The 13,759-nt window shown below is 44.0% G+C and overlaps 1 protein-coding gene across 3 annotated transcripts in view; it reads right to left on the bottom strand.

Annotated features, from left to right (window-relative positions):
• Window positions 1-13,759, bottom strand: part of LOC139644649 (SPRY domain-containing SOCS box protein 4-like) — a 42,657-nt gene that overhangs the window by 10,236 nt on the left and 18,662 nt on the right. For 2 of the 3 annotated variants that reach the window (XM_071520092.1, XM_071520094.1), the window contains one exon: window positions 5,145-6,031. In XM_071520092.1, coding sequence (XP_071376193.1) covers window positions 5,145-5,853 — 709 coding nt within the window. In that variant the 5' untranslated portion in view covers window positions 5,854-6,031. Of the gene's footprint in view, window positions 1-5,144; window positions 6,032-13,553; window positions 13,653-13,759 lie in introns of all 3 variants that reach the window. The other variant, XM_071520093.1, reaches the window with a different exon arrangement.

Here is a 13,759-nt window from a genome sequence, read left to right as displayed (position 1 = left end):
GCTTAACCGTTTCCACAGCAACTTGCTACCACAATTAGGTGTGTAAACACTGAAAGAAAGGATTAGTGCTGAATAGGATCAGGTGGAAAGCAGGAGAAAGACAGTAGAGAAGGGAGGGGGGAAGGCGGAGATGAAACAATGAGAGGTGTGAAATGGGGCTCATTTGCAAAAGGGGACGGCAAGCATGTTGGCAGAGTGTGTGAAACACTTCCTCTCCTCTGGTCCGCCTTGTTCAGGTGTAAATGAGTTTGGCTCAGCTTGCTGCTAGTAGCCTGGCCAGGGCCTCTGTGGTGTCATAAGTCTTCTTGTGGCAGAAAGAAACACGGCTTTCTAAGAATAGAAGGAGGAGGAGAGCGGGATCGAACGACCCCATTGTTTTGTACTTACAGACTTTAGCAAGTCAGAGGTATAAAAATCGATAAGCGCCGCATCTCAGAGGGGCTGGCTGTCAAATGTCTGGGGGACAGAGCCAGAGGAGTAAAGTGTTCAGTAAAAGAGAGGAAGGATCAGAGAATTGCATTAACGCAGGGTGTTAAGGGACAATTCAAACAGAACGGAGAGAAAAGTATAAGGACACTTATCTCTTCACGCCTCCCAGGGAGTAAGAGGAAGAATAAAGGAATCTAAGCAGGAGGGGGCAGAGAAGAAAGGAATGTGAAAAGACTATAAAAAAAAACAAGTGAAAGACCAAAAAGCCATAGAGTGAATAAGAAGTGAATCCTAACCGAGTAGCTATAAGAGGAAGCAAGGAAAGCTAGCTCTGGGAATAGGGGACCACTGCTATCTCCAAGCACGCATACTGATGCTTCCATTTTTTTCCATGTTACATGTAGATTATGCATCATTACGGCAATATGCCATGTATCATACACTGACATCCCATGTGCATTCTGCTAGAATGCATCCTAAATGCTCTTTGAACATTTACGGCATCCAAACTGAATTGATTTCATATACATCGTATATAATAGGCAGACGTTGAGTGGATGAGTAGAGACGATATGAATATCATATTGATTAATATATAATATCTATAATGTCTCTATAATGTCTACAATGAGACAAAGGGAAAAATGAGAGATAGAAGAGAGTTCTGGCTCATAAGTTAGCACCATTAGCCATTTCCATTAGCCAACTCTGTTCTCCGACTGCCATCTCCAAGCTTCATTAGTCTAGCAAAAACAGAGACAAATCAAACACATGTACTTCTCAGACTTCATTTAGCCTATGGGAATGGCTACAAGTGTACCGAAATAAAAGAATACAGACACATTTTACAAGGGAATAAGTGGGGGTGGGGTGGGGGAGTGGGGGCTAACCTAAATTTTACTTAGTGCAGTTACCCTTGCTCTATATAATAACACAAACCAAGTAACTCAGTGAATGAACCAGCTGCCTTGTGTCCATCATTCATTTCATGTTTGGTCACAGACAACAACACAGTGGCTTTAGTGAGATACAGGATTGGACACAGTCATTTATGAAGGGTGTGTACGCTCTAGTACGCTCATCCTCCAGCACAGCACGGTATGTGTGATTCATACATATGATCTGGTAACACTAGGGTCATTTTCATGTCTCTCAAATGTGCTCAACTGAAGCAGCTGTCTGCACGATGTAGACACAGCAAGACAAAATAAGTCAACATGCATTATTCATTGAAGTCTGTCCCATCAGGCTGAAGTCTGACGAATCACAGCTTACAGAAATTAATGTGGAAATAGGCTAGCCTAATGTTTAATTTCTCCAAAGATAACACTGCCGTAATTTTCATACTGATGCATCTTGAAGTGTGACTGTGTGTAGGCTACTGTGTATAGCTCAGCCCTTCTCAGTGAGATGCAATGTAGCAGAATTGTAAACAATGGTGGTTTTGGCTGTATGGAAGCCATAACTTGTGTTATTTCAGAATTCATGGGCATAAATGCATTTAAAAAAAGAACAGATAACTATACTGATGGCATACATTTTTGTCAGAGAAGATTTCTTGGCTCTTCTTCCTATTGGATTCAGAGGAAGAACCCAATACTCATTGTATCTCTGCTAATGTACAAAACTGGGTATCACTGTCATGCTTGGTGTTAATGACTTGCCAGTAACCCTCCATCAATCCATCTATCTGATAAATAGATGAATGGAAGGCTACTTCCAAAATGTGTATTCATCGGAGGGTACTGCCAAATACTGTTATCTATCCGGAAATTTTGAGGAAGCCTCCATAATCAAGACAAGTGTGCTATACCGTGTTTAGAGCTGAAATCGATTGACAGACAATCAATCAATTATAATTTTGATAATCGATCTAATCGATCAATCGTTTTAGTCATTTGTCAAGTACAAATACCAAACATTTGCTAGTTACAGCTACACAGATGCTAAGATTATCAGCATAAAATTAATAGTTTGGGTTTTTTTGGCTGCTGGTCAGGCTAAGCAGTTTTAAGGCAAAAGCTCTGGTAACCTGTAATGGGCATTTTTGTTGTTATTTTTTACATTTTATAGACAAATTGATACATGGATAATGAAAAGAATTAGTTAGTTGCAGCCCTAACCATGTTTTCATAAAGCATGAAAATAGGCCATTCTACATCATTAAGACTGCCTAAACACACACGCTCCCTGACACTCCCCACTATACGAGGCCAGACGCTGAGCTCAGAGGCACACTGGGACATCCTCCAGAATTCCTCCTCTACTGGCTCGTGTCCGCCAACACACACACACACACACACACACACACACACCTGGCTTGCAGCCATGGACATGGCGTTCATGCCTGACTGTCGGAACGCCCCGGCCCTGCTTTGGGTCTTTGTGTAACATGTAGGCTAGAGAGGGAGGGAGGACAGGAGGGGGGGCTATTTTACAATCTGAGAGGTAGTCATGAATGTGATGACTCTACCAGTAGGAACGATAATATTTAACAGATAGGACGTGGGGTGGACAGGAAGGAAGAAAAAAGAAAAGGTGTCTGATGACTGTCAGATACACATCTTTAAGGTAACTTCAGGACAGCACTGCAACAGATATTCCTGGTACATCAGTGGGTTAGAGAGAAAAATAAGGAAAGCTGTAATGAGTGCGTGAAAGAGCTTGACGAAGACTGTATCAAGACTTGAGGCAAAGAGTCACGGAGGGAAGCAGACTAGGAATAGAAGGAAGAGAGCATGTTTAAGCTGCTTCCTATGGGTAAACAAAGCGGCAGCCCCTCTCACTGTGGGCTTTTTATAGATCAGTGCAGAGCAGAAGAAAGAGAGAAACACACACTGCATATTCATCCTCCACGCTCTCCATCACACACACGGGAAGGAAACAGATGCTAACTGACAAATCTGCAAGTCATGCTTTATCCTCAAACTTGTCTTAAATCTAAATCCTATCCATTTACTAAGAGCCAAGACCAGCTGTAAGCAGTCTGGAATTAGCCACACCATCACCTCAACAGATGTGTAGAGTCTTTAATCCGCAGGCCTACGTCCATGAAAAATCCTACATAAGGACAGGCCTGCTTGCAGTGAAACCTCCATGTTACACACAATACTAAAGAAAACCAATCCGGACAGTCTGTAAAGCGAGTGTAGGAGTGTATGTCTTCGTGGAAAGGTTTGGGGTTTCGTAGATTGCTGTCTAGATGAGTCAATCTCGGCCACCTGATCCAGGCTGTTCTCTCTCTGCCTCTCTCCAATACAATAGCACTTTGTCAAGCAAACTGGACACACACACACACACACACACACACAACTGGCCATGTCTGAAGCCCCATAACTGGTGACTGAATCCACTCATCTTTCCTTCAATCTTGATTCCTGCGTCTATTCCTCCCTGCTGGTCCCACCGTGGGGTTCTGTCGCTGGAAGCTGCGTCGATTCAGCAGAAATCTCCCCATGGGCCTACAGTGTCTTGCCTCATCACTTCTAAATACAGGCCTACTCCACGTTTTACCCCTAAACATAACATCTCTGTACTGTGAAAATATACACACCACATCCGCCTCCCCACATTTACGGAAAGACACATCTAAACACTAACAGCAGCGCTACACCGGCACTAGACTTCATATTTGGAGAATGATTGGGTGGAGAGAAGGCTGTGCGAGTCATTCCCATGTGATATGACACCGTTATTACTCTATAAAAGAAACTCAATATGTGTGCGTCTGCGTTTATGGTAAATCGAGCCGCATTAGGGATCAGCAAATGATATACTATATTTGGTATCGAGGCAACAGGCCGAGAGCGGTGGATGAATCTATCTCACAGAGCTGCATGAAGGGTTCTGTTGACGAGGGAGTATGCCAAACTTCAACAGGGATTAGGCTGCAATCCCCAAGATGATGAGTTCATTGGGGAAATATGGACAGCCAGAAATGGGGAGGGAGGAGGGCAATATTCATAAACAAGTCATATTGCATTGCATGTATTTTTTTGCGAATACTGCAATACACATGGATATAGCTTTTTCTATATAATTTATTTTTCAGCACTTGAATGTTCAACTCCCTCCACCCCCCCACCCCCCACCCCCCTCCTCCCAAGTGAAGGACGCCAATGCTTAGGATTTGCTGAGTTTGAATAAAATGAAAGATTTTCTGACATGCTACGTGATTTGTAAGCAAGGGATTCTGCAGAGCACAAGAATGCCTTGTTTAGGAGGCTGTCTGAGACTTATTTCCCTCTAGGAAAAAAAATGCAATCTCTTTCAATTTGGAAATTGCTGAACTGAATGTTGCAATTTAATATTTTTTGATAAATCATGCAGCTCTAATATTGAACACTGTGGCAGCACACAAACAGTGGGAGGCAACAGCAGGTGTTGGTGGTATGCACAAAACACTATAAAAGAATGCAAGATATGGGGAAAGAAATATGAAGCAAACTAAACTTTAAACATAACACCCTCCTAATTCAGCCTGTCAAACATCACAATGTCACTGATGATATGTGCCCACCCATACAACAGAGGGATGAGCTAAAAAAAAAGCAAGATGTTGACCTGCTTTATGTGACACTGACAAGAAGATAAAAACAACAACCCTTTTCACAATTTAGACAATTCCCTTCTAATGCAGCCTATCAAACATGACAATGTCTCCAATGCTGACTGGGTTTCTAAATTTCTCTGTGAGGTGCATGTGAGGTACTTACGATCTAATCCATTGACGTAACGGATAGAAACTTCACAGTGCCCCCACACAGCGCTGACGATGGGGTACAGCCTCTTGCCCTTTAGCCCTCTAAAAGCAACTCCCAGATACTGTCCGTCCACCATGAAGCTCAGTGTGCCCTCGTCCATATCCAGTATCACAGTCAGAGAGTCTGGAAGTACAAATGACTCGTCCGCCTCTAGGAAACAGGGGTATGTGGGCGCCGGGGTGGAAGCGGGTCGGTTTTTGCCGTCGTGGTAGAGTCTGTTCCGGCCAAGGTCCCAGCCCCAGGACTCTGAGTCCGAACCCACCAGGGCCGTGTAGCCCACCGAGTGTAAGAGGGCTTCGGCAGTGGCCACGCCCACCACGGCGTGGGTACCTCTCTGTCTGGCCGGCCAGTGAACCCTCCAGACGTGGAGACCTCGGGTGTAGCCTACCCTGCCACGGATGCAGTCTGTGCTCTGGGCCACAGGGTGTCGGTGGAAGGTCAGCTTGTCGTCTTCCTTGACGAAGACGTTGAGGGAGCGGTCGTCGGGGTTCCATGCGTGGCGGAGCTGGGCCTCAGGGCTGGCCGACGGCATATCCAGCAGCAAGTCCAGCCTGGGGGGTCGACAGAAGTCCGGGCCCCGCAGCTCGCGGCGCACCGGCCGGTACGAGGGCTCGCCACGTACGTCCACTGACTTGATACTGCCCGAGATCTTCTGGCCCATGGCTGGGCGGGTCCAAGGGAGGGAGGGACGGAGGGGAGGGAAAGGGGTGGACCAAGGGTGGTGATGAGGGGGGGTAGGTCCCGACGTTACCTCATGGGCGCAATGGCAACACAGGGAGTCCCAGGTGGAAAGACGCTGTCAAACACACACACTCTTCTGCCAGGGCTGAACCACGCTCCTGAAACACAAAGAAAAACAATATTTATCAAATGTATGTACAGCCAACATTTTCTGCTCACTGAACCATACACACTAATTAACCAGGAGTGACTGGTGCAGTCAGACAGCACACAGCAATTAGAGGAAATAAACCATTATTCAGCAAAATCTGTTTATTTCATAGACTTGATTTCTGACTCTACGGAGCAAGGAGGGATTAAGTTAGTGTCTTGCTCAAGGATACTTCAGCAGGTATGGCTGCACGGAGGATCAAACTTAGGCTCTCTTATTAGGGGACGACCTCACTAACCACTAGGGCATCCTGACACAAAAATTTTGTTAGGTCTTCTTGCAATAAATACTGCAAATTGCAGTATTTCTGAATGTATTTCAAGTCATCTTAGTCATAATTGGGTTAACTTTTGATTGATACCAAGATAACCATCTACGCGTCAATCAACCAGGCAACTCGCAGCCAAAAGTTGGTGACCGTTGTTTCAAGAATTTTTTTCAACACCGCTGCAATTTCTGACCCTGTGTTTGAAGTCTGTATTAATGTGCTAAAACCACTCAAAGTTTACATTTTGTTTTTAATGGTATGAAAAACAAAAAACAAACTCATTGTGGTTTTACTGCAATTCACAATGTGAATTTGGCCATAAACAGCCAGAAACCATCTGCATACATTCAGTGAACATTCAGTGAAAAAGTTTACAATACTTCACACAGCTCACACAACAAGTGCAAGAGGCAGCAAGAGGCTTCCTACCCTCAAAATAACAAAATATCAAATAGTGACACAAATACTGGGAAACGGGCAGAGACAAAGAGACAGAACCATTGTACCAATCAACCCCAGGCAGTCACTGCGCTAGCTTCCAGTCAGTGCTCCAGAGAAGAGGAAGATGAGAGTGGAAGGAAAAAGGGAGGATGAACTCTTCACTTCTGAAGGCACAGAATGCACTCTTCTTTTTACCTCCTCAGTTACCAGCCACACAGGCCCCTGAAGGCAGCACCAGTGTGTGTTATGTACACACACTTGTGTTTCTCCCTGTGCGTGCATATGTGTTTTTTTGTCATTGGATGAGGTGAAAGTACTGTGAAAACTATGCACTAAACAAAAGGAGGCTGCAACAGCCTAGAAATGTTTGTTGGCTCTCTACCGCGCATTTACACATTTTCCAGACAGCCAACAAGCCAAGAAGAGCAGACTCACCAACACCCGCTATAGAAATGACTAACATGTACTCCCTGCTCTCTTTCTCTCTCACACACACAGTGCATTATAATGTAACCCACAAAGAACTGAAGCTGATAGAGTATTTAGGGCTGTGTGATTTCACTTGTGCTTTTTAGGTAATACAGATTTTATGAGAAACCCTCCAGTAATGAAATACTCACACAGACACAGGAAAGTTTAACAGGACCTTGCCCCCTGACTTCCTGTGAGCACGGTCTGGCAACACACACTCCCTCTTTTCAGCCAATGCCTGCCTCGCCAAGCAAACCAACATGCTGTAATAAAACAGTTAGCATAACATGTACACTTTATGAGCTGGCACTGCAATCAGACCGCAAACCCCCGGCGACTGCTGCCCCAATTTCCCATAAGCCGCCCCACCCACCCCCCATGAACACACCAGTTTCCCCTGTATGACCTTGTCAAGAGCAGCTGTTCTAAATCTCATGTACCGACACTGCTCTTCTCCCTCCCTCCATCACCCTCTATCCTTTATGCAACCCCCCGCCCTCCCTCTTTCCCGCTCCCTCCTGTTCAGTTTGTCAGGAAAAGACTCCACATGGTTCTTCCAGGGAAAGAGCAGAGAACAGAACAGTAACTGGTACTGACCCGCCAAGGGAGGCCTGGGACGGACACACATGGCGGAGGGGAGGGGAGTGGGTGGGTGGGGTAAGTAAACATTTGAGCAAAAAAAATAAATAAAATAAAATTTAAAAAAAAAATCACAGCTGAGTGCGGTTTAGAAATCGCTCATGTTCACATGGAAATTTCGATTTGATAAATTGTGCAATCCTATAGAGTGAGCTCACCATGTAAGGGCACCATGCAACAAGTCAGAACGTTTCTTTCTAAACAGATTTTGGAGACGCCCTATCAGTTCTGGAGATATTGCATGGTGCTCACTCATGGCAAATGAGATTCCAGTGATGTGACAAACGGCATGTTTTCTTGTTTGTGAAAGGCAGAGGTAGCAAATCATTTCTATTTGTGATCACATTGGAGAGCAGACAAACAGATTATTTTCCAACAAGTTATGGTTCCAGAGTGCTTCCAGTTTCTGTTTACACCTCACAAAGTAATGCATACACTTGTGTTGCAGATGGGAAAGGGGAAAGGGGATGACAGCGATAAAGAAAAATGTAGAGGACAGAGCGATGAAGGGGCAGCCACTACTTTGATACAAACATACAGGATTGACTACTCTCCATGCGCACACTTGCTGACAAACGCATACGCCAGTCTCATCTGCAGAGCACCGTCTCTCACGGCTACGACATAAAAAGCTACAACCTCGCCATTTCCATATTCATTAATTTATTCTACCAGAAATGACGCATGGAGCCATTTCGGAGAGAATGAGGGGACTATTTATCACAAGGCATAATGTAGTCGAGGACAATGAGACTGTAATCACAGTGGCTCTGGGCCACTCTGTCAACATGTGTGAATGTGTGGGTGTGTGTATACATACAAGACACACATAAGCCCTTAGAGTGCTTGCTCTCACACACAAAGATTTGATTGGCAATTCCTCATGTGATAACCCCCAGCGGGGAAACAATGGGTCAAACAATTAGATGACGAGCTAGAGAGAGGGTTGATTCACGGGGATCAGGAAGGGAGAGAGGGAAAGCGTGATGAGGAGAAGAATTCAATGGTGTCTAAGCCTCCCAGATACAGAGTGACCAATTTATCTCAAATACATGTCAGTGACATACAGCAATATGTGTAGTCCAAACACCGCAGCCAGGCCTGGAGAATCACACACACTTCTGAATTTGTGTGAGTCAGTCAATCTGCTGTTGTGCATCTATCAAAGCATGACAGTCTGACTATACACCTATTAACGCACGTGTGCCCTTGTGTGTGTGCGCGCACATGCATGTGTCCACGCAGGACACTGATGTACACAAACCATCTGGTGTTTACACAGCTCCAATCAGTCAGACTCTCTGTCCCCTTCACCGTATATGGGAGAGACTAGAGGAGAAGCGATAGAGGAGGGGGAGAGCGGAGAGGAAGAAAGGCAGAAGAGAAGGAGACTGATTTAACATTAAAGGTTAGCGAAAGGACAGAGCAAAAGCTGGCTTGAAGAAGGCCAGGGTTGATGAGGAGTGTCAGTGAGCAAGATGACAGGCAAGGAGAACTAAAGGAGGAAGATGAAGGAGAGGAGAGAGAAGACAACTGATGAGAGAGGAGAGAAAAGTGGACAGAGCAGATGAGTGTTGGATGATGGCGGGGCCTTGATAAAGCTCATTCATGCTCATGACTGTCAGTAAAACTGAAATGACACCTCTTCAAGTTAAAATTCAATGCAAGTGATTGTCCAGAGGAGAAAACGCTCAATTAGACAAAGAACATATTGACAACATCAGCTAAAAACTAGGAATGGGAATTGCCTTTAATAATAATGCCATTTAAACAAAAAGTTGTATAATCGACTGCTCATCTTAAAAAAAAAACTAAAAAAAACAATGAGGTCAAACTGATATTGATTCTGAATTTGAGATCTATTTCACTGTTTATTCACCCGCACACAAACATTTATACGCACTCACATGCTCCCAATCTGAATTTTGATTAAACATGTTTTGCATTTAGAACACTGAGTGTAGGCCTATATGCTCAAAAAAACCCAAACAAACATGGAAACTAACTTATGGCTTAGTAACGGTATAGGCTTATCATTAATACTTTTAGCCCATATTTTGCCATCTTATGCCGTCTTTGCTTAGCTGACCTGGCTAAAAATGTTGTAGCAGAGCCGGGAGAGAATTAATCATTCAATTTCCACAAGCTTCTTTATCCACCTTTTACCCGGCACACTATATTTACACTGTGGGAGGGGGATCCGTAGGAACCACTGGATCTCATGCAGCAATAAACTTTATGCGAATGATTATTGTGCGATATAATTTCTTACACTTACACAAAAACTAGGCCATTTATACGTCCGGTAGATTAAAAGATGTTTCCGTTAATATTGTAGTTTTGCCTGCTTGAATTGATCCATCAACCTAGCTTTGATTATGTGCGGTTCTCTCTCATCTCAAGTAGACGGCAGGTTCTCCCCGATTCCTGCAGCTTCCACGCAATCTTACGCACAAGTGATGGAATTCTTATTGTGGTGTGAGGTGGTTATCATGGTATTGCTCCGGCTATTCCCTGGCTTTAATTTATACCAAACACATACTGGGTCAGGTTGGGCTTTTCTCCTTGGTGGTGGGCTGGGTCAGAACCGGGTTATTTTAACCCACCTTTTCTTCGCTTTGACATTTACGCACAAACTGACACCAGGTCTGCTCTGAATATATATCCAGTTAAAAATGATTAGTAAACACTACAAAATATTTGCTCAATTTAAAGATGAAAAATTTGCATAAAATGCCCCAGTTAGTTGAAATCAACATCGGATTGCTTGTTTGTGAAGCGCTCCAGTTCATCTTGCACCGTAGCTTCACCAAGAGACAAATACTGTTTGTATTTTTAATCATGTTTATGATGAATATAACCATAACATTTAATTGAAAGTTACATAAATATCACTTTAATATGAAATTATATTTTTATATGTAGCAACTGATGAGCCAAACAGGCACTGATTTTAGTTTAAATGACTAGTCGTTAAAATGCAAGTGTCGTGCTTGTCGACGTCAAAATACACTAGTCAGTTAAACTCTCCCATCCCTACTACAAACCAATAGCAATCTCTACTACCCATTTTTCTCATTCCATTTTCATTTCCACCCTCCTTAAAGTGGAGAGGAGATCATGATTCCTCCCCAGTGGTTTTCTCCTCCTCTGGGAGTAGGTGAGATGGGGTGCAAAGAGAAGTTGAGACTGTTTGAGATGCGACTTCACCAGAATCCAGAGCGTAAACTTGTTATCTTGAGCGAGGGAGGCAGTGACATGAGGAAGGCCGCTGGTAGCGTGACGATCATTGTTAGCATATCAAACATGCACTGCTAGTCCCGACACAAGGCCACACACACACACATGGCTTGAGGCCACACAAGTACAGACTGGTGACGAAAGGGCTTTGAAGTCTCACCCACTCTCACACACACACTCTTATCTGTGTGCCGGTGATGGAACATCAGCTGGGGACAATGACGACATGGGCATGAGCATGTACGCATGTATACACAACTTCTCCCTCAGTCAATGACAAACTGATAGGCTAGCTTACTAGCTAGGGGATGAAAAAAATTAGGCAGACAGATAGCTTGTAGATGCAAAGGCAATAAACTCATATGTATTCAAACAAGACACGGTGTGGCCTTTGCACTTGCTCTCTCTGGGTGTTTTCAGATTTCGGTTGCATTTTCCATGGTCTTAAATTAACTTGCTCAACCTACCTTCGCTTCTTCCCACTACTCCCTTAGTCACCTTTCACTACCTCCATCCCTTCTTTCTCCAACTCAGATCATCTTTTCACCCCCCCCCCCCCCCCCCCCAACCCCCAACCCAACCCAACCCAACCTTCCTCCGCTCAATCCATCTCTATAATCCATCTTGTGCCCTGTTTTCTTCTTTCCATCCTCTACTCTCTCCTCCCACCCCTGCCGTCTTCCATAGAGGCTACTGTCCAGAGATTGCAGGGCCTGTTGTAAATGGATTCCCAGGCACAAGACATTGTTGTGTTGTCTGAGCACCGGCTCATTGGCTGCCAGCGGGGATCGATAGAGCCAGGATCCCCCGTAGGATTGACTATATTGAGCCATAAGAGAAACACAGTGATATGTGGGAGGATGATGAGGGAGGGGGAAAGCAGATAGATATATCAGGGTTTGAATTGTACAATGTTACACAATAGGCAAATTACAGATAGAAGGCGGGAATTTGGGGATGGTTGTAACAACATGGCATGTGAGCTATTGTGAGGATGTGATGATAGTTGTGCTCGGGTGTTAGCTGTTGGGTGGTAATTAATTATTCAGTTACACGTTACAGTAATGCTATTACTTTTCCCAGTAATGAGTAGTGTAACAAAATATTTCAATTTCAATAATACAGTAGTAGCCCATTTGCTAATCAAAAAATATGTTCTGTTTGTTTTCACCACCTCCAAATGTCTGACTGAATTAGCCAAAAACTATATTCCATCCCCACCCCGATTCTTTTTTTCATAATTAGTCATCCTCTCACACCCAGCTAGCTTAGATGAGAAATGGCAGAAAAATGTATTTTCTCTGTGTGGAAGTATTCCCACTACTTTGATTGTATCTAGTAAAAGGATGGCAAGAGCATTGGGCATCAATGCTATTTGGTTTCCCTGATCATTGACAGAAGTGTCAATTAAGCTATCCCAATTTTTTAACATATGGGAGGATCCAAAAGCCAATTTCTGGACTGTAACAGAACAATAATACAAGTAATGTAACCAATTACTGCTCTTGGGTAGTAATAAGGAATAAAATTACTTTTGAGCTCAAAACACAGACCTATGCTAGCACTCACACATAAGCACACTTGATCTCACCAGTCAAATATGACTTTAAGATACTCAACTCAGGACTCCCAGGTCATGCCAAGTGTAATTATGAGTCAGGATTGAACTGGCCTAGCATAGAAGCAGTGAAACACAATACAGAGCCTCTCTAATCATGTCTCACTCTCCAGCCAGTCAGCCACCCAGAGTGAAACATTACACTGAATGGCCGAGGCCGGCTACAGCCATGCTGGGGAGGACAGGGTGGCTGGCTGGAGCAGTGGCCAAACAATTCTTCCCCTTAACATGCAGACTCTAACATGGGAAAATATAACTCAAGTTAACAGTGCACCAAGCTGACAGGGAAGCTGAATTTCTCTGAATTAAGCAGCTGTGGAAAACAGGCGCACATTTTTTATGCCATTTAGAATGATATATAGTACCAATTTCACAACTGAAATAAACGTGCGAACAAAAACAACTGTAGATCTACGAAGACATGAGCCTGCCTGACTGGGCTTATTTCTAACTGGAAAAACAGAGCACCAAGAAACCACAAACTTTTTAAGACCTCTAACACGGAATTAAAGACTAGAAATGCTAGATTTAATTATATTCGAGACATGTTAAAGCCTTGAGCTTAGATAATACGATCTAAGACATTTTAAGACTTTTCCAGGACATGCAGACAAGCTGAGAAAGCTGTAGCGCACAGTCAAACAGACTTTGGGAATCGTTGCCGTGGCATAACAGTCTTACCAGAAAAGAGAAGGGAAAGCCTGAGAAAGAGTGTCACAGACTGACAGAAAGAAGCACAAACAAGGTCGAGAGACAGAAGTGGCCTGTGAGAGGGGAAGAGAGACGTCTTACCATGAAAGCAGCTCTCCAGACAGTCAGGCAGCTCTCACACAGCAATGTGAACACAAACACAGCAACCAAGTGGAGGAGTGGAAAGACTCCCTCCTCAGCCTATAGTCCAAAACAGGGTCAGAACACAGTCAACAGCCAGACGAGGGTGGAACAGGGCAGAGATAGACAAAAAGAGTGTGTGCGTTTGTGTGTTTGTGTATGTCGGT

Source organism: Centroberyx affinis, unplaced genomic scaffold, assembly GCF_046629955.1.
Source record: "Centroberyx affinis isolate AG114_WGS23_722 - 3 ecotype Tasmania unplaced genomic scaffold, CSIRO-AGI_Caff_v1 ptg000766l_1, whole genome shotgun sequence".
NCBI classification, from domain to species: Eukaryota; Metazoa; Chordata; class Actinopteri; order Beryciformes; family Berycidae; genus Centroberyx; species Centroberyx affinis.
This window is presented reverse-complemented; position numbering and strand designations above follow the sequence as displayed.